The following is a 21,274-nucleotide window of genomic DNA, read 5'->3' on the forward strand; positions in this document are numbered from 1 at the left end:
TAAACTATCACCGCTCTGTGATCCCAGTATTTAAACTGTCTGAGGCATGATCAATTTGACTGCAGACGAAGTTGAATCCAAACTGTGGCTTTATTAGTATCAGATGTATGGCCTCCTACAGCAGCTGACAAAATGGCTGCGAGCTGGAGGCCACGCATATTTATAACCCGGCTCCTGGGCGGAGCTAGCATGCAGGGGCCCAGGTGAACCTGTAGTGCAGGTTCTACCGTACAACCCTTAATATAGGAACACGGTGGTTTACCACACTGTCGATGCTCCGTGATCCCAGTATTTAAAATGTCTCCACTCTGTGATCCCAGTATTTAAACTGCTGGCGCTCTGTGATCCCGGTATTTAAACTGTCTCCGCTCCGTGATCCCAGTATTTAAACTGCTGGCGCTCTGTGATCCCGGTATTCAAACTGCTGGCGCTCTGTGATCCCGGTATTTAAACTGTCTCCGCTCTGTGATGCCTGTATTTAAACTGTCGGCACCCTGTGATCCCAGTACTGAAACTGTCGCCGCTAATGCAACCATCAATTAACTCAAGGACTCGTGTCGGAGTAAAACAGTGGTTTTAATTAACTATCAACTTTGCCTGCCTGCGACTGGTACATACTGAGGACAGTCCCACAGGCCAGCTACTCTTATACTCCTTCAAAGGGGCGGAGCCATGGGCTGAGCCCGCACATGCTCCAACATCTCCCCCTGTGGGTGAAGCCATACAATGGCTCACAGATAAAGCCCACAGGATTAATAAGATAGAACATAACTGGTGAATTAACTGTATTTACATTCACCACAGCCGCTCTATGATCCCAGTATTTAAACTGTCGTCGCTCTGTGATCCTAGTATTTAAACTGTCGGCGCTCTATGATGCCGGTATTTAAACTGTCGTCGCTCTGTGATCCCAGTATTTAAACTATCACCGCTCTGTGATCCCAGTATTTAAACTGTCGTCGCTCTGTGATCCCAGTATTTAAACTGTCGTCGCTCTGTGATCCCAGTATTTAAACTATCACCGCTCTGTGATCCCAGTATTTAAACTGTCGTCGCTCTGTGACCCCAGTATAAAACTGTCGTCGCTCGGTGATCCCAGTATTTAGACGGTCGCTGCTCTGTGATCCCAGTATTTAAACTGTCACCGCTCTGTGATGCCGGTATTTAAACTGTCGTCGCTCTATGATCCCAGTGTTTAAACTGTCAGTGCTCTGTGATCCCAGTATTTAAACTGTCGTCTCTCTGTGATCCCAGTGTTTAAACTGTCGGTGCTCTGTGATCCCAGTATTTAAACTGTCGGTGCTCTGTGATCCCAGGATTTAGACTGTCGCTGCTCTGTGATCCCACTATTTAAACTGTCGTCGCTCTGTGATCCCAGTATTTAAACTGTCAGCGCTCTGTGATGCCGGTATTTAAACTGTCAGCGTCTGTGATCCCAGTATTTAAACTGTCACCGCTCTGTGATCCCAGTAGTTAAACTGTCTCCGCTCTGTGATCCCAGTATTTAAACTGTCGGCGCTCTATGATGCCGGTATTTAAACTGTCGTCGCTCTGTGATCCCAGTATTTAAACTGTCGTCGCTCTGTGATCCCAGTATTTAAACTGTCGTCGCTCTGTGATCCCAGTATTTAAACTGTCGTCGCTCTGTGATCCCAGTATTTAAACTGTCGTCGCTCTGTGATCCCAGTATTTAAACTGTCGCCGCTCTGTGATCCCAGTAGTTAAACTGTCGCCGCTCTGTGATCCCAGTATTTAAACTGTCGCCGCTCTGTGAACCCAGTATTTAAACTGTCGCCGCTTTGTGATCCCAGTATTTAAACTGTCGTCGCTCTGTGATCCCAGTATTTAAACTGTCGCCGCTCTGTAATCCCAGTAGTTAAACTGTCGTCGCTGTGTGATCCCAGTATTTAAACTGTCGTCGCTCTGTGAACCCAGTATTTAAACTGTCGTCGCTCTGTGATCCCAGTATTTAAACAGTTGCCGCTCTGTGATCCCAGTACTTAAACTGTCGTCGCTCTATGGTCCCAGTATTTAAACTGTCGTCGCTCTGTGATCCCAGTATTTAAACTGTCGTCGCTCTGTGAACCCAGTATTTAAACTGTCGTCGCTCTGTGATCCCAGTATTTAAACTGTCGTCGCTCTGTGGTCCCAGTATTTAAACTGTCGTCGCTCTGTGATCCCAGTATTTAAACTGTCGTCGCTCTGTGATCCCAGTATTTAAACTGTCGTCGCTCTGTGGTCCCAGTATTTAAACAGTTGACGCTCTGTGATCCCAGTATTTAAACTGTCGCCGCTCTGTGATCCCAGTGTTTAAACTGTCACCGCTCTATGATCCCGTTCTTTAAACTCACCAATCTCCTCGAACCTCCTCCCATGAGTCACCCACATCAGACCCCCCATCAGTCATAGATGTGGCATCACTGCAGCACATGTTCTTGGTCCTTCTAAACAAGTAATTTGTTCCCTTTATTTTTCAGTTGGAGATTGGTGAAATGAAGATAAGTTTCTAACTATTAACATATGGACCAGGGTTCTCCATTCTGGAACTAAGTGCTCTTGTCAGTGGAGAATCGGGACTGGTCTTTCCTTTTCCATACAAGTTTATGCATTGAGGGAGCACTTGCTGGATTCCGTTGGAATCCCGGTATTGGGCCACCCGTTTTAGCAGGCAGCCCGATCCTGAGGTCCGGCAATGCCCCCTCACCCCAGCCGTAATGCAATTCCCCCCCCCCCCCCCCCCCCCGCCTTCCTGCTGAAAAGTAGTGGCATCCTTCCACCACCAAGGGAATACTGGGTCATCCACCCCAACGGCTCACACACATAAGGGTGAACCGACCCCCTCCTCACCAACCTCCTCCAGCTCCCTCCCATTAGTCATCTCCTCCAGCCCCTCCCATCAGTCACCCTCATCCGTCATCCGCATCAGATCCCCCATCAGGATCCCCCCATCAGAGACCCCTAGAGACACTATTGGACCCCTCATCAGAGACCCCTGCCTGAAAGCTGAAGAGCAGTCCATGCAGTACAGTGAAAGATCACTGCATTTTCACTTACCCTTCCCTAACATCTGCTGCCTCAGACAAACGTGTTTAAAGTAGGAGCTGTTACAAGTGTCAGAAGTTTCCTCAAAAGCCAAGTACACTTGAAAGGGCTTCAAATCACTTGGCGACCTTTGTAATGGAAAACTCCCACTGAATTTCACACAGAAATACATTTCACTAGCCAGTGACTTACAGTTTTATTAGTCCTGAGACAGGTGTTTGGTGGATTATTTATCTATCTTTCTCTTCACGCTTTAATGCACCTCGAGAACCCTGCGTTGATGCTAACCACAATGTTTATAAACACTTGCGACAAGTGACAGCTCCTCACCATATCAAAAGGAGCTAAGTGGTTTCGCTTTCTCTTAACCACCGAGAAAGCACTTAGCTCCTTTTGATGGGAGAATCGGAAACTGTTTTGCGCCTGGCGAATCCTGCTATGTCAGGAGAATTGTGGAAGCCTCCCGTAACGGAATTTGAGCCCAAACAGTTTCAGATTCTCCGGGCCCATTCCAGCTTGTGTGATAAGGACCTCGTCCAAAATGGGCGGGAAAAATATCACCGCAAATTTGCTTTCATTTAAATCTCATTAGTGAGATTAACGCTGAATGCAGCAGACTCCCGGTAATCTCTCCCCCCCCTCCCTGAGCAGGAAGTCACCTGGGCGCAAATCACCACTGGTCCTTAAACGTGGGGATTAGCAGCCATGAACTCCGATGGGGAGCAAGGAGGTGAGTACCCATCTCCACTTACCTTCAGGGAGCAAAATTGGACATCAACCGCTGGCCAGTGTTGTGGCGGGGGGGTCTTCAAGGGAGCTGGGGGGCTAGGGCTTGGCTGGAATCAGCCAGTTCAGGGGTCTCCACTGAGATGGGGGTTACTTTGGGTTTGTGAAGCTTTGAAGCCTGCTTTCTTTCATGCTTAACATTTCATAAATGGACAAAGTACAGCTGCCGTCTCTCTCTCCTAACATCCCTTCACAGGACGGATAGATTCTGCTGCTTGTTTCTTGGAGAAGCATTTCAGTCCCCTTGAAGTTTTAATAGGCTTTGTGGTTTCAGTGTTGCAGTATGTCTGCTTTTATCCCTTTGTACTTGGTTGTTTGTATACCATTTCACTTCCCTGGAAGTTTCAACAGGCTCTGTGGTTTCAGTGTTGCAGTATGCCTGCTTTTACCCTTTGTACTTGGTTGTTTATATACCATTTCGCTCCCTATGAAGTTTCAATAACATCAGCACGTTAGCACAGTGGTTAGCACCCAGAAGAAACCCACGCAGACACGGGGAGAACGTGCAGACTCCGCACAGACAGTGACCCAAGCCGGGAATCGAACCTGGGACCCTGGAGCTGTGAAGCAACTGTGCTACCGTACCGTGCCTACCGTGATCGTGGCCGAAAAGATGGGACAGGTTGTGCTGGAGCACTCATACAGCTAATGGGTCAGCTGGGGCCAGAGGGCACGAAGGGGGTGCCCCGGGAGTGGGGGGGGGGGGGGGGGGTTGGCACCTTTATGACCCAGGGCACCAGGTTTATAGCAGGCTGTTAGCAGCATGCGCAGCTGCATGGCTGTCTTGTCAGCTGCAGTAATGGTGTTGCGTACCCGTCTACCCCGACGCCACAGCCCACCTCCTGGCCACCCCACTACTCACTTGTTGCACTCGCATACTTATTTTAAGTGACTGGTGTGCAGGAAAACTCCCGTCGTGTAGCACATTTCCTCTCTCAATCTATAACCATTCAGATAATAAATAACTTGCCTTCCTGTTTTTGCTGCAGAAATGGATAACCTCAAATTTAACCACATTATACTGCATCTGTCATCCATTTGCCCACTCACTCAACTTGTCCAAATCACAGTGAAGCATCCCTGCATCCTCCTCACAGCTCACCCGCCCACCCAGTTTTGTGTCATCTGCAAATATGGAGATAATACATTTAGTTCCCACACCTAATCATTAATATATACTGTGAATACCTGGGGTCTAGCACGGATTCCTGTGGTACCCCACTAGTCACTGCCTGCCATTTGGGAAAAAGACCTGTTTTTCCTGCTCTTTGTTTCCTTTCCGTCAGCCAATTTTTTGGTTACGTGAGAGGCAAGGAAAAGAGTGAGGATGTGTGAGGTGCAGGGCTAGAGTGAGTGTGTGCAAGTTGTGGGGGCCATTGGAGTCTGTGTGCAATAGGTAGGGAGGAAGAGAAACTGTGTGTGAGAAGTGATGGTAGAGAGAATGTGCGCAAGGAGAGGAAGGAAAAGAGTGTGCGTGCGAGGGGTGGGAGAAGAGAGAGTGTGTGAGGGGTGAGGGAAGAGACAGTCTGTGCGAGGGGTGGGAGGAAGAGAGAGTGCGTGAGGGAGGAGCAGGTGCGCAAGGGGTGGGGGGGGAGTGCATGTACGAGGGGAGGAAGAGAGAATGTGTGCATGAGGTGTGGCGGATGAACGAGTGTGTGTGCGAGGAGTGGGGAGGAAGGCACAATATGTGAGAGGGGTAGGGAGGAAGAGAGAGTGAATACGAGAGGTGAGGAGGAAGAGAGTGTGTGCGAAGGTGGGGGAAGAAGAGAGAATGTGCGTGTGGGGTGAGGGTAGTGATGGACAAGAGAGAGTATTTACAATCACGTAATCTCTTCCTGTTATATGTATAATTTTCAAGTTAAATGGCTGTGGCAATATATTCCGTCTAAACAGTCTTGCATTTTGATTTGTAAATTATTCCCAGAAACTTCAATGGATTGATTACAGTCTGTATAAACCATTGCCTCTGATGAACAGTTAGCAACGTAAATGTTAAAATGTTGCCAATACCAAACTCAATGGCCTTTGTCGATAGTTGAATACTTCTTTTGATGAATATTTTGCTTTATGGAAAAATAACCAACAGGTCATTGTATGCCTTCGATATCTATATGTAACAGTACAACGCCAACGCCCACATCACTCGCATCAATGGCAACCTTAAATTGCTTGTCATAATTCAGTGTTGCTGAAACTGGTGCAGTGGTTAACACAGTTTTCAGACTGTCAAATGCTCCTGATATTTGGATGTCAACGAAATTTCCAGTTCTTTTTTAAAACTTGAGCAACCACAGTGCTAAAATTTGCCATGAATTTTCTGTCACAGCATATCCAGAAATCTCAGAACTTCTCTTCTCATTGATGGTACTGGGAACTCCCCCAGCCTCCCACCCCCAATAGCTTCCGTTTTCACATTCCATGGGGCCATCTGCCCATGTCCATGACCATGACCTAAGAATGTGACTAGTTTACCAAGCCAGCCTCCTGTAGTTGATTGAACAATTCCTTTAAATGTTCCAAATGTTCCTTCCACGTTTGACTGAACACTGCCAAATTGTCAATGTACACTGCACAATTGTTTCATCCAGAAATATCCATGGAATGTTGCTGCCACATTCTTCATCCCAAATGGCATAACTTTAAACTGATAGACCATTTGGCATTCCAAAAGCCAAAACTTCCTTCACCCTTTCTGATAAGTGTACTTTCCTGTATCCTTTAAGTCAGTCAAGTTTGGTAACTTAACTTTTGTTGCTGAATTGGTATAGAATTTCTTACTTCTACATCATGTATAATTACTTTTGTACTTCCTAGATTATTCCCACATATGTTGCTGTAATAATTATTTCAGATCACTTTGATTTTCCTTTGAAAGGCAACTCATTAATTTATCCAAATTTTTTATTACTTCCTCATTGTCCAATCTAATTTGAGGAATGTCAAATTCAGAGTCATCCGGATTTATCTCTTCTCTGAGTTATAAGTAGTAACACACCCTTCTTCTTTCCTTCCCTATCAAAATACCTTTCGAGCATATTAACATTACACAATCTGTGAGCTTTCCTTTTATCTGGCATTCTTATTAAATTTACTTAAATCAATTTCCTTTCGATTTGGTAAGGCCACTAAATCTTGTTTTTATTGGTTCACCTACCACTGGTAATAATACTAATACTTTCTCTCCATTAACAAAATTATGAATTTTTGATTTCTTATCTGCCTCTTTTTTCATCACATGCTGTGACAATTTTAAATGCTTGCCAGCCAACTCACCAGTCCTAGCTTTTTTTTAAATGTATATATTTAGAGTACCTAATTATTTTTTTTCCAATTAAGGGGCAATTTAGCATCGCCAATCCACCTAACCTGCACATCTTTGGGTTCTGGGGGGTGAAAACCACGCAGACATGGGGAGAATGTACAAAATCCACACAGTGACCCAGGGTCAGGATTCGAACCCGGGTCATCAGCACCATAGGCAGCAGTGCTATCCACTACGCCAGGTGCCGCCCGTCACCAGACCTAGCTTTCCGTAATGTTTGACACATAGTTCACCAATGTAGTCTCAGAACGCTGACTCACCACTTCTTCTTAATCAATTTAAGTGGTCCGTCTCCCTCATGACCAAAAATCAATTTGAAAGGCCTGAATTTAGTTGATTCTAGGTGCATCCCTAAACTCAGCAGGGCTGTTGAAACTCAGTGCTGAATTGATCTCGGTAGTGAAATTCCGGGCTTCTGTATCTCAATGAAGATTCTTCCATCTATTTGGTTGAACAAACACACTGTGCTGCTCACATATGTCACAGAATCCTTCAGGGTGTCATGTTACTTCGGGTCTTTATATATGAAATGAAAATGAAATGAAAATCGCTTATTGTCACAAGTAGGCTTCAAATGAAGTTACTGTGAAAAGCCCCTAGTTGCCACATTCCGGCGCCTGTTCGGGGAGGCTGGTACGGGAATTGAACCGTGCTGCTGGCCTGCCTTGGTCTGCTTTCAAAGCCAGCGATTTAGCCCAGTGTGCTAAACCATAATTGTAAGTTGTCATTCAAAAGCTGACTAAAAGTCTAACTGTAAGCATGATGAATGGTAGAAATCAGTTATTTACAACCAACTACAAAATCTGGCCCAAGACAGGACTTGAATGCAGATATGAAGTTTTTAATAAATAGCTGGAGATACAGAAATGTAACGTGAATACCAGTTGTAGCATTATCATCCCTTCTGGTGTATTGCTACCAATTTTGATTTTTTTAAAATAATCGAATTTGCCTTCCTTCCTTGCACTTACCATCTCCTGGTGTTGTTGCTGGCTGAATCTGTAGAAGTTGAAGCAATCCTGGTGCACTTGTCCTATTAGGTTGCTTTGATGAATTTCCACACCCAATTAGAGCAGCCTTTTGGATTTCTGAGGTGCTGCCAAAGAGACAAATGTCTCCTAGTATACAGCAATAAAGATGACTTAGCTGCAAGGAACAAACGTTCAGATCTTCTGTGCTCACATTTTCCTAGAATTAAAATACATCTCCTATAATATATTGGATTCACGTATTAAAGTTTGCAATACAAACAGCATGAATTAATGCAGTTCTATTGTACTTCATAATGCTGCCAAAGAATACCTTGTACACTTTTATAGTCTTATGTAAGAAAAGACAACTGGATAAGGAGTTTCCAATCTGCGTCAGAACTTGTTCTTTCCAAAACACAAGTCATTTGGCTGGGGTAGTGCATTCCAATCTGCAAAATTCTCCCCTGCTCCAGGCCCCTGACAATTTTAAATAAGGCACTATGGAAAAGCCATTCTTAGAGGAAAGTAAGTATGTAGCCACAACGACAAATACAGGGCCTGTAACATTGCAAAATGTCCCAAGGTGTTTCACAGGAGGTACATCAAGAAATATGAGGACAGGTAATTGAGGATATGCAAGAGACCGGAATGGCTAGCAAGGGGTAAAATTGTAGACGTGACAGAGATAGAGACGTTACAGAAATTCACGGACGGATTTGAATTTTAAAATCAAATGTTTGCCAACCAGGAACCACAGTAGGTCAGCGAGCATGGGGCAAGTTTTTTTTAAAACATATTTTTTATTCTCCTTCTTTTTCACATTTTCTCCCAAATTTACACCCAACAATAAACAATAATCAGTGACGAATGTAATGTCAATCCCCATATCAATAACAACGATCCCATCCTCCCACCAAACCCCAGACATTGGCCCGCATGTTAACTTAAACAAATAACAAAAAGGAATCAGGAATCACCCATCGTCACCATTAACACATACAGTCCCCCTCCCCCCACAACTCTCCAGCCGCACCCCCGCCCCCAGTGTTCGATGTAATCCAATTCTCGAAAGCGCATAATGAATAATGCCCATGAATTGTAGAACCCCTCCATTATTCTCCCCAGTTCAAATTTGGACTGTGGGAGGAAACCGGAGCACCCGGAGGAAACCCACGCACACACGGGGAGGATGTGCAGACTCCGCACAGACAGTGACCCAAGCCGGAATTGAACCTGGGACCCTGGAGCTGTGAAGCAATTGTGCTATCCACAATGCTACCGTGCTGCCCAAGTCACGGAATGTATTCAAGAAAGAAATATAGGGCGTGATCGTCTGGCCTCGTTACGCTCATGCTCAAGCATAACGAGGCCTGTGAATAGCAGGAGAGGCCAAAAACTAGATCCGCACCGGGCGGCAAACAGTTTGCGATGCAACCGGCCCACTCCGGTAGGCGAAATCAGGATCACACTGTAGTGCGGCGAGAAACCAATTATCACCACTTAGGCCCAATTTCCATACAATCAGCGGGAGCGGCCCCATATCCACCGGCCTCCCATCATTCAGCTGCCTCTCCAGCAAGTGCTCACTCTGGCGCCAATTAGTACATCTTTTTAAAAACATGAACCTGGCAGAAGGGCTTCTTGGGGAGTCAAGGAGGTGAGTAGAAATCCTTGCTCATAGGCAAAGAACCCGGGAGTGCTGGGCTTGCCACCCCAGTGTTTGGTGGGGGTTGGGGACCATGGGAGGGTTGGTGGATGGGGGAGGCGCTGGGGGGGCAATCACTCCCAGTACCACCATGCCATCCCCTGGATCTCAACCTCATTCTGGGGGCAACCCTTGTTCCTGCCCGTCTGCCCACCGATCACCCATAAGCACCGCCGACTGTTGAGGACTCTGGCTGCGCGGCTGGAGACAACCGCTAGTACGGAATTGGCAATTATATTTAAGTGAGCACTTGACACATGTCAAATGGATCCCATGGGTAGGCGGGCCATGTAGCATGTGGGTGTCAATGCCTAGCATTCCAATCGCACTTTGATGCCTGGACACTGTCCTTGAACACTGTGGGAGGCAACACCACACATGCAGCAGCTAACATCGGAACACCCAGGGGATGGACACAGCTCCGGGGACAAGACCACGGTCGGAGTGTGGGTGGGTGCCACGGGGAGGGGGGGTTGTCTGGAGAGATGGGCAAAAGGTCCGGGGGTCAGCCCACATTGCGGAAGAAAGTGACAGAGGCATCATAATGGTTGTGCAAAAAGTTTTTTAATGTGCTGTACAATACCCCATTCCTGAAAGTGCCACCCCCCCCAGCCCCCAACCCCACCCCTACCTACCCCCCACCCCACCCCCTCCCTCCCTCCTGTGCCCTCAGTGATCCTTAACGTGCTTGGCCCTCCTAGCTCTACCACCACTACGTCTTGGTGTTTCCCCAGGATGCATATCTGAGGTGGAGGCAGCCAGCTGCTTACCTTGTTCCATTGCCATCGATGCCTCTGACGGGCAGCCTTAGGGGGCTCAGGGGCCGGAGGGCTCCGGCTCACTTGCCAGCAGCACAAGCACAACCGTGCTGCCCTATCCCGTGTGCCGCCTGCGAGACATGGCCTCATCAGAGAGGTTGAACTTGGGGGAGCTGGTGGCCACCATTGCCACTCCATGGGATGGGTCCAGGTTAGCACTCAGCACCCCTCCTCCCAGTCGGTGCCCATAGGGCCCTGGGGTTCACCTTGGGATGGAGGGGCAGCTAGTTCGTGTCCCGGCTGCCCTTGCATCATCTGGCTCTGGCAGTTCCCTATAGTCCGCACCATCGTGTCGACACCCTCGGCGATGCTCCTCAGTGATTGGAACATGCTCTCCAGCGCCTCAGCCATGCACATCTGAGAGCAGGACATGTCCCTCAGAACCTCATCAAGGTCGGTCTGGTGCTGGGTGATATCCCCCAGCGAGGCAGATATCCTGCCAAGACCCTCAGCCACGGCCATCACCGACTGCGCGACGTCTTGGACACCTTTACTTATAGTGCCAATGTCGTGCACCAGGCTCTCCACTGCGGTCACCACTCTAACAGTGTTTGCCTCGGTGCCACTCATTGCCGGCGCCATCTCCTGTGCTCGTAGCCTCTGGGACTCCTCCAAGCGGCTATGGATCTGCTGGAGTGACGCTGGCATCTCCCTCAGAATGTCCCGGACGCTCCCTATCGTCTCCATCAGCTCCGGGTAACCCACTCAGCTGAGGCTCATCATCAGTCTGGGACCCAGCTGGGTCTTGGGATCCAGCATGCCTCCCACTGCTGTCTCGCCTGGGGGTTCCTGCCTCCACCAGATGTACAACAGCGGCAGTGTGGTGCTCACCAGATTGTGCCCCAGAAACCTGACCACTAACATGTCCCACCGAGATATGTGTATCTGCACTGGTGGAGGGTGGGATGACAGCTGTGCCACGGCTGGTTGCATCCTCGGTGCTATCCTCCTCGGAGTCAGGAGAGGGGGGGTCACCTGGGAGGACCTGCAGGAGAATGGACATGTGGTCAGTGGGGCAATAACTCACGTTTGACAGATCCTCCGGGTGGATCCCGGTGGTTCCTCACCTCTGCAACGTCCGCCAATCTGTATTAGTGGCCGCCCTGTCCTCGACCATACCGGTCACCTCCTCGAAGGAGGTGATGATTCTCAAGTCTAGCACCCTTCTGCACCAAGGGGTATGGGGAGAAAGTGGGAATATGGCATTGAGATAGAGGACCTGCCCTGATCATACTGAATGCAGAGCAAGCTCAAAGGGATGAATGGTCAATTCCTGCTCCTAGTTTCTATGTTTCTAAACTCTTCTGAACTATCTCCAATGCATTGACGTCCTGTCCCTCACTAAATAAAAAGACTAAAGCTGCACACAGCATTCAAGACATGACCGCGCAAATCCCCTGTATAACGGATGCAGAACATCCTTACATTTATGATCAATTCCTCTCGTAATAAAGGAGAACATTCCATTAGCCTTCTTAGTTACTTGCTGCACCTGCATACTAACGTTTCATGACTCATACACAATAACACCTAGATCCCTCTGCACCCCAGAATTCTGCAGTGGTTCTAGGTTTAACTAATAATCAGCCTTTTTATCTCCCTGCCAAAGTGAACAACTTCACATTTTCCTATATTATACTTCATCTGCCAGATTTTTGCCCACTCACTCAACTTACCTCTATCCATCTGCAACCTATTAAGTCCTCTCCAGAAATATTTTCCTACCTATTTTTGTGTTATCTGCAAATTTAGCCACCATGCCTTTGTTCCCCTCATCTAAGTGAGGGCAGCACGGTAGCACAGTTGCTTCACAGCTCCAGGGTCCCAGGTTCAATTCCCGGCTTCGATCACTGTCTATGCGCAGTCTGCACGTTCTCCCCATGTCTGCATGGGTTTCCTCCGGGTGCTGCGGTTTCCTCCCTCAGTCCAAAGTTGTGCAGGTTAGGTGGACTGACCCTGCTAAATTGCCCTTCTGTGTCCAAAAAAGGTTAGGTGGGGTTACAGTGATAGAATGGGGTGGAGGTATGGGCTTAGGCAGGGTGCTCTTTCCAAGGGCCGGTGATGACTTGAGGGGCCAAATGACTTTCTTCTGCACTGTAAATTCTATGATTATATGATATAAATTGTAAAACGAGACCACAGCACAGAGCCCTTTGGGACTCCACGTGTCAAATCCTGCCAATCAGAAAAAGACACATTTATGGCGTACTCTGTTTTCTGCCAGCCAATCATCTATCCAAGTTAGTAGAGAGACACCATCTACTAAGTTTACCATAGAATTTACAGTCCCGAAGGAGACCATTCGGCCCATCGAGTTTGCACGGCTCTTTGAAAGAACACTCGACCCAAGCCCACACCTCCACCCTATCCCCATAACCCAACACTAAGGGCAATTTTGGACACTAAGGGCAATTTATCATGACCAATCCACCTAACCTGCACATCTTTGGACTGTGGGAGGAAACCGGAGCACCCGGAGGAAACCCACGCACACACGGGGAGAACGTGCAGACTCTGCACAGACAGTGAACCAAGCCAGGAATCGAACCTGGGACCCTGGAGCTGTGAAGCAATTGTGCTAACCACCATGCTACCATGCTGCCCTAAAGCCATGAGCTCTTATTTTCCACAACTACCTTTGATGTGGCACCTTATCAAATGCCTTTTGCCATTACAAAGCAAGCCACCATCAGTTCTTTTAAATACATCTTTAAAACTTACATCTACAATACTTCAATGGTCTATGCCTCCATCCTAGCCTGGATCTTAATATGATCCCCAGATCCACCAGTGCGCCAGGTATTGCAAATAGTTTGACCAAGCATAGCTACACACACCTATGTAGGTCTCTTTGAAGACCCAGGGCATGGGAACCCCTGGCATACGAAATCCTCTCATGGAAATTGTCTTTAAGGGGCAAGTTGAGGCACCCATCCCCACACATCTATCCAGAAAGATTTCCATTCAATTTACCCTGATTTCTGATGTTCTGCCCTACTCGGCTCTAATTACTTTGAGAATGGATCAGAACAGCAGCAAAGTTTTCTTGAGATTTAAACTTAAACAAATGTAACAGGTGGGATTCTCCTTCCTGCCGGCAGTGGGATTTTCTGTCCCGCCAGCTGGCCAATGGGGTTCCCCACTGTGAGCAGCCCCACGCCGTCGGGAAATCCCTGGGGGTGAGGGTGCTGCCAGGGCAACGGAGAATCCCGCCAGTAAAGAATCCAGCCGCACATACTTAAATTAAGAGAAAACTAGTTCTTAAAAGAATGATCTGTAATATTTTGCATGCATACCATGTAGTTTCACCTTTACCTGGTTTAAACTGTGAGAGCTTAAACGTGAAATAAGAATTGAGCCCAGCTCTGTCAAAGCTTTCAAACAAGTCATGTTCATTTTGGCAGCTTCTCCTAGGAGCAGCAAACTAAGTGCAGAATCAATCCTGAAGATTAAAAAAAACACGATGTCACCTATTATTGACGAATGTGATATAAAATAGTTACTTTAGAGATATTAGTTACTGTAATGTAGAGATAGGCCAGTCTCATTCTGGTGAGTTCACAGACAAAGGATTTCAGACCGCATGGCAAAGCAAGGAGGAGGTGTGTCCACCAAAGGAGGAGAAAAGGATGCTGGGTAATAGGGGCCAGAGGAAGGGATTGGAAGTGAGCCAATCAGAATGTATGACCAGGTCAGGAGGGGTGTAGGATGACCTATGGGAATTGTGTATGTGAAACTTGATACCATTTGAATTGATTTGCAGAAATCCCTTTGTCTCTTTGTTCATTCGCTTTCCGGGGTGTAGGAGACTGGATGTGTCTTATACCTCTGTGAAATGAATCAGGCTTGCAAGCCAAATAAAATAACTAATGCTGTACCTGCAAATCCATCTCGACTTTTATTGAGGCCAGACTGACGGGTAAAGAAATTTGTATTTTGTCATTATTACTGTAGTTTGTCAATCATTTATTTTGTTCTTACAGCTATAAATCTTTTATTTTAACTGACAATACATACAATTTTACATATTATATTCTGTATAGTGATTGTAATAATGGTCCTCCTTTGTACTAACAATTTCAATAGTGCATATTTTCAGTGGACTATCCTGGAGGAATAAATTCAAAATAATACACATTGAAGACCCTGGAATTAAAGGGCATTGGCTAAGGATCAGATAGCAGAGAATAATAGTGAACCATTTTTTTGGCAGGATGGGAATATACAGAGATGGTCCCAGGTGTTTGTGATAGGACAACTGTTCTGTGGTATACATTAATGTAATCTCAGATTTGGAAATACAAGACACAACATATTTTTATTCGTAGGGATGGGAAAGCAATTATAATTTGATGTTGTGGTTAACAATCCATTCAACGCCTTCAGCTGAAGCAGTATGAATGGTGTGATGCCAGCAGGATTGGATCTTTCAGGGCAGACGTTTAGTGTAGGCCGATGATCTGATTTGGATGGCTGATGATCTGATTTGGATGGCCAGAGTCACAATTTGAGCTGGGCTTCATGTTCGATTTGTGAAGCAAGTAGCCACACAAAGAACAAAGAACAATACAGCACAGGAACAAGCCCTTCGGCCCTCCAAGCCTGTACCGGTCATGATACCACCCTTGGCCAAAACCCTCAGCACTTCCTAGTGCCGTATCCCTCTATACCCATCCTATCCATGTATTTGTCGAGATGCCTTTTGAACGCCGTTAATGTTTCTGCTTCCACAACCTCCCCTGGCAACGCGTTCCAGACTTCTGTGTAAAAAAACCTACCTCGCTCATCTCTTCTAAACTTTACCCCACGTACCTTAAACCTATGCCCATAGTGACTGACCACTCCACCCTGGAAAAGAGTGCCTGCCCATCCACTCTATCCATACCCCTCATAATCTTGTAGACACCTTGCCTAGCCTGTCCTCAAGTTGTTGAAGGTCATCCAGATTTTCCGTGGAGGATTGAAACTTTGGGTCAAGAAGGGCAGGACTGAGTGTTAAACATTCCTGGATACGAGGTGTTCAGGAAAGATAAGAATCATAGAATTATAGAATTTACAGTGCAGAAGGAGGCCATTCTGCCCATCGAGTCTGCTCCGGCTCTTGGAATGAGCACCCTACTTAAGCCCACATCTCCACCCTATCCCTGTAACCCAGCAACCCCATTTACCCTGAGGGCAATTTACCCTGGCCAATCCACCTAACCTGCACATCTTTGGACTGTGGAAGGAAACCGGAGCACCCGGAGGAAACCTACGCCTCACGGGGAGAATGTGCAAACTCCGCACAGTGACCCAAGCCAGGAATCGAACCTGGGACCCTGGAGCTGTGAAACAGCTGTGCTAACCATTGTGCAACCATGCCGCCCCTAAAGAAACAAAGAAAAAGATAAGGGACGGCGGTATTGATTAAGGACAGCGTTGCAGTGCTGGAAAGAGGCGCCTCAGAGGGGTCAAATTCACAATCCATTAAACTAGAGCCAAGGAATAAAAAAGGTGCAGTTACATTGCTCAGAGTAATCTATAGACTGCCAATGTATGTAGAGAAACAACTTTGTATGGTAATTATAGAGAGGTGCAAGAATTGTAGAGCAGTTATAATGGGTGGCATTTAACTATCCAAATATAGAATGGGATAGTAGAAGTGTAAAGGGAAGGGAGGAGCATGAGTTCTTAGAGAATTCTACAGTAATATGTTTCCTGGCCAAAGAGAAAGGAGGCACTGCTAAACCTGGTTCTCGGGAATGAGGTGGGCCAAGTGAACCGAGTATCAATAGGAGGACATTTAAGGGACAATGATCATTATATCTTAAGTTTTAAGCTAACTATAGAAAAAGACTAAGAACAATCCAAAATAAGGATAATTAACTGTGAAAAAGCCAACTTCAGATGCATAAGAATGGATCTATGCTGACAAATTTGGAATCAAAGGTTGGCAGAAAAACATGAAGAAATAGTTTGAGTACAGTCAAGGTATATTCCCTCAGAGGAAAGGTAGGACAAACAAATCCAGAGCTCCCTGGATGACAAAAGAGCTGGAGGTTAAGATGGAGAAAAGGTGTGCTTCTGTTATATGTCAGGTGGATATACAATGGAGAACCAGGCTACGTACAGAAAGTCAGAGGGGAAGTGGAAAAACAAACAAGGGAAGCAAAAAGGGTGTATGGAGACTGGCGCCTAACATAAAAGCTAATTCCAAAGTCTTTTGTGAGCAAATAAATAATAAAAGGGTGGGAAAAGGAGGAATAAAATCCATTAGGGACCAAAAAGTAGATTTACGCATGGAAGCATTGTTGAGGTTGACATAAAAACTTTACATCTGCCTTTACCAAGAAACAAAGACGCTACCCAGGCCACGGTGAAAGAAGAGGTAATTCATACACGAGAAAGATTTGCGGGATTTAAGCTTCGCTGGCTAGGCCAGCATTTGTTGCCTACCCTTCTGCTGCAGTCTATGAGGTGTAGGTACACCCATTGTGCTATTAGGGAGGGAGTTCCAGGATTTTGACCCAGCGACAGTGAAGGAATAGCGATATATTTCCAAGTCAGGATGGGGAGTGACTTGGAGGGGAACTTCCAGGTGGTGGGCTTCCCATGTGTATGCTGATGTTGTCCTTCAAGATGGTAGTGGATTTTGAAGGTGCAGTCTAAGGGCCCTTGGTGAGTTCCGGCAGTGCATCTTGCTGATGGTACACACTGCTGTTGCTGTGCATCTGTGGTGGAGGGAGTGAATGTTTGTGGAAGCAGTGCCAATCAAGCGGCTGCTTTGTCCTGGATGATGTTGAGTTTCTTGCACTCATCCAGGCAAGTGAAGAGTATTCCATCATACCCCTGACTTGTGCTTTGGGGAGTCAGGGGGTGCGTTACATAGAACATAGAACACAGAACATATAGTGCAGGTGACCATTTGGCCCATCGAGACTGCACAAACCCACTTATGCCCTCAATTACACCCTATCCCCGTAACCTAATAACCCCTCCGAACCTTTTTGGACACTAAGGGCAATTTAGCATGGCCAATCCACCTAACGTGCACGTCTTTGGACTGTGGGAGGAAACCGGAGCACACGGAGGAAACCCACACAGACACGGGGAGAATGTGCAGACTCCGCACAGACTGTGACGCAGCGGGGAATCAAACCTGGGACCCTGGCACTGTGAAGCCACGGTGCTAGCCACTGTGCTACCATGTTGCCCACTTACTCATCGCAGGAATCCTAGCCTCTGACCTGGTCTTGTAGACAAAGTATTTAATGGTTAATTCAGTTCAGTTTGTGGTCAATGGTCACCCGAGGATGTTAATAGTGGGGTATTCAGTGATGGTAATGCCATTGAATGTCAAGGGCAATGGTTTATTCTCTCTTATTGGAGAAGGTTATTGCCTGGCCCTTGTGTGGCACGAATGTTACTTGCCAACCCAAGTCTGAATATTGTACATTTGGATATGGACTAATTCGGGTCTGGGGAGTTGCGAATGGTGCTGAATATTGTGCAGTCATCAGTGAATATCCCACATCTGACCTTATGTTGGCAGGAAGATCATTGATGAAGCAGCCAAAGATGGTTGGGCCTAGGACACTACCCTGAACTCCTGCAGTGATGTCCTGGTACTGAGATAACTGACCTCCAACTACCTTCCTTTTGAAGTTCTAACTATCCCCTTTATAGTTCACAATGCTTCCAAGTTTCATATCAAACACACATTTTGAAATTGTGCCCTGCACACCAAAGTCGAGGTCATTAATACATATCAGGAAGACCAACAGTGCCAACACTGACCCCTGCAGTGGAGTTCCCAAATTTGATAGAGATATTCAAAATTGAGGAGTGTGAGCAGAGTAGATAGGGAGAAACTGTTCCCACTTGTGACGGATCGAGAAGGAAAGGACACAGATCAAAATAATCAATATGAGGAAAGCAATGTTCACATAGTGATAGGTTAATGTCTGGAATGCACTGCCTGAGAACGTAGTGGAGGCAACTTCAATCATAGTATTCAAAAGGAAATTACATTGTTATCTGAAAAGGAAGAAATTGCAGGGTTAAGGAGAGAATGCCACTAGGTGAATTACTTATTCAGAGAGCTGGCACATATATGAGAGGCCAAATGGCGTCCTTCAGTGCTGTAGCAATTTTGTGATAGTGATCGACTTCAAGAGGGCATAGATGGGCTGGTTGAATGGGCAGACACATAGCTGATGAAATTTGATGCAGAGAAGTGTGAAGTGATATGATATAGTGAGGAGAATGAAGAGAGGCAACAGAAAACAAAGGATACAATTCTAAAGGAGCTGCAGGAACAGAGAGACCTCAGGGTATTTGTGCCCAAATTGTTGAATGTGGCAGGTTGAGAAAGTGGTTAATAAGGCATCCAGGATCCTGGGCTTTACTAATAAAGGCACGGAGTACAAAAGCAAGCAAGTTACGGTGAACCTTATAAAATACTGGTTTGGCCTTAACTCGAGTATGTGTGTGCAATTCTGAACAACACACGTTAAGAAGGATATGAAACCATTCAAAGGAGAGAGAAAAGATGTACAAGAACAGTTTCAGGATTGAGAACTTCAGTTTTGTGACTATATGGGCAAAGCTGGGATTGTTCTCTCTACAGAAGAAACATCTGAGAGGGAATTTGTTAGGGGTGTTTAAAACCATGAGGGTTTTGGACAGAGTAGAGAAGGAGAAAGTGTTCTTGAAGGAAGAATCAAAATAACAGGATAGTGATTTACAGTGAATAACAAAACAATTAAAAGTGACACAAGGAATTTTTTAATGCTAAGATTTGTTAGGATCTGGAATGCACAACTTGAGAGTGTGATCGATGCAGATTTAATCATGGGCTCGATTCTCCGCTCCCGCGCCGGTTTGGAGAATCGCCTGGGTCGCCAAATTTTCCCGCGATGCCGGTCCGACGTCCTCCCGCGATTCACGGAAGCGGCCAGATTGGCACAATCGCGTTTTGCGCGGCGCGGTCCAGTGAATCACCTGAGACAGCCAAAATGGCGATTCACCGGTACCCCCGCGATTCTCAGTGCCGCATGGGCTGAGCGGCCTGCCCAAAACGGCGGGTTCCCCCCTGGCGCCGTCCACACCTGGTCGCTGCCGGCGGGAACAGCGCGGGAACGCTGGTGGGCGGCCTGCAGGGGGGGGGATCCTGCACCGGGGGGGGGGGGGGGGGCCTCAAATGGGGTCTGGCCCGCGATCGGTGCCCACCGATCATCGGGCCGGCCTCTCTGAAAGAGGACCTCCTTTCTTCCGCAGCCCCGCAAGATCCATCTGACATCTTCTTGCGGGGCGGACTCGGAGAGGACGGCAACCACGCATGCGCGGGTTGGCGCCGGCCAACCCGCGCATGCACGGGTGACGCCAGTTATGCGGTGCCGGCCGTGTCATGCATGCGACGCCGCCTTTACGCGGCGCCAAGGCCTGGCGCGCGTAAATGACGCGGCGCAGCTCCTAGCCCATTAAAGGGCCCTGAATCGGTCGGGATCGGGGCCGTTTCACGCCGTTGTGAACCTCGACGGCGCGAACACTCTGCCTCAATTTCGGAGAATCCCGCCCCATGTTTTTCAGAAGGGATTTGGTTAATTATCCATATAGAAAAAAAACTTGCAAGGTCATGGGAAAAACAGGTGGGAGTAGAAACGGCTGAGATTTTCTTGCAGAGAGATGGCACAGACATGAGGGACAAATGACTTTAATTTGTGTTGTAACCATTCTACGATTCTATGAATAACTACAACCATCTTTATTTGTGCTAGGTATGACTCCAACCAGTTGAGAGTTCCCCCCCCGATTCCCACTGACCCCAGTTTTGCTAGGGCTCCTTGATGCCACACTTAGTCAAAATGCTGCCTTGACGCCAAGGGCAGTCACTCTCCCCTCACCTCTGTAATTCAGCTTTTTTGTCCATGTTTAGATGAAGGCTGTAATAAGGTCTGGAGCCAAGTGGTCTGAGCAGAACACCAACTAAGCATTGGTGAGCAGGTAATTTGTGACTAAGTGCCATTGATAACACACTCAATTACACCTTCCATCACTTTGCTGGTGATTGGGACGAGACTAATTGGATACTAATTAGTTAGATTGAATTTTACTTGTGGGTAGACATGCCTAGGCTATTTTCTACATTATCAGTTACATTGCCTAGAGGCAGGGTTCACAAATGTACCTATATAACACCCCGGCTCTCGTTGGGGTGAAAACTGGGGTGAATATTTAAATCCTGCATTCAGGACATTTAGTAATCTGAACATCTGTAAAGTTCAAATAAATAGCGTATTTCTATCGCTATGGTCTATTGGTGAGCTTGTGATATTGTTATTTTTGTTTAATATAAGTCAGGGCTAGCAAGTACACCTCCTGCTGCCTCAGGAAAGCAGACAGTATTGTCAGAGACCCCTCACACCCAGATTTTGCCCTCTTCCATCAGGCAGAAGATACAGAAGTTTGAAGTCCCACACATTCAGACATAGGGATAGCTTCTTCCCCACAGCTACTAGACTCCTCAATGACTCTCCCTCGGTCTGATCTGTGCCTTGTAAGTACACTATTCACGATACCCTATGCTGCTCTTGCTCATGTATTTGCTTTGTTTCACCCTTGTTCCGCATTGTAATCAATCACTATTTGT

The 21,274-nt window shown here is 46.8% G+C and overlaps 1 protein-coding gene across 6 annotated transcripts in view; it reads right to left on the reverse strand.

Moving 5' to 3' along the window:
* tmem232 (transmembrane protein 232) overlaps nt 1-21,274 on the reverse strand; it is a 237,188-nt gene that overhangs the window by 40,148 nt on the left and 175,766 nt on the right. For all 6 annotated transcript variants that reach the window (XR_011949087.1, XM_072516415.1, XM_072516414.1 and 3 more), the window contains exons 9-10: nt 13,960-14,086; nt 8,122-8,338 (exon numbers count right to left, since the gene is read on the reverse strand). Coding sequence is in view for 5 of the 6 variants with exons in the window: in XM_072516415.1 (XP_072372516.1) it covers nt 8,122-8,338; nt 13,960-14,086 (344 nt within the window). In the remaining variant the exon portion in view is untranslated. The remainder of the gene's footprint in view (nt 1-8,121; nt 8,339-13,959; nt 14,087-21,274) is intronic.

The sequence above is a fragment of the Scyliorhinus torazame genome, chromosome 9 (assembly GCF_047496885.1).
Source record: "Scyliorhinus torazame isolate Kashiwa2021f chromosome 9, sScyTor2.1, whole genome shotgun sequence".
Lineage (NCBI taxonomy): Eukaryota > Metazoa > Chordata > Chondrichthyes > Carcharhiniformes > Scyliorhinidae > Scyliorhinus > Scyliorhinus torazame.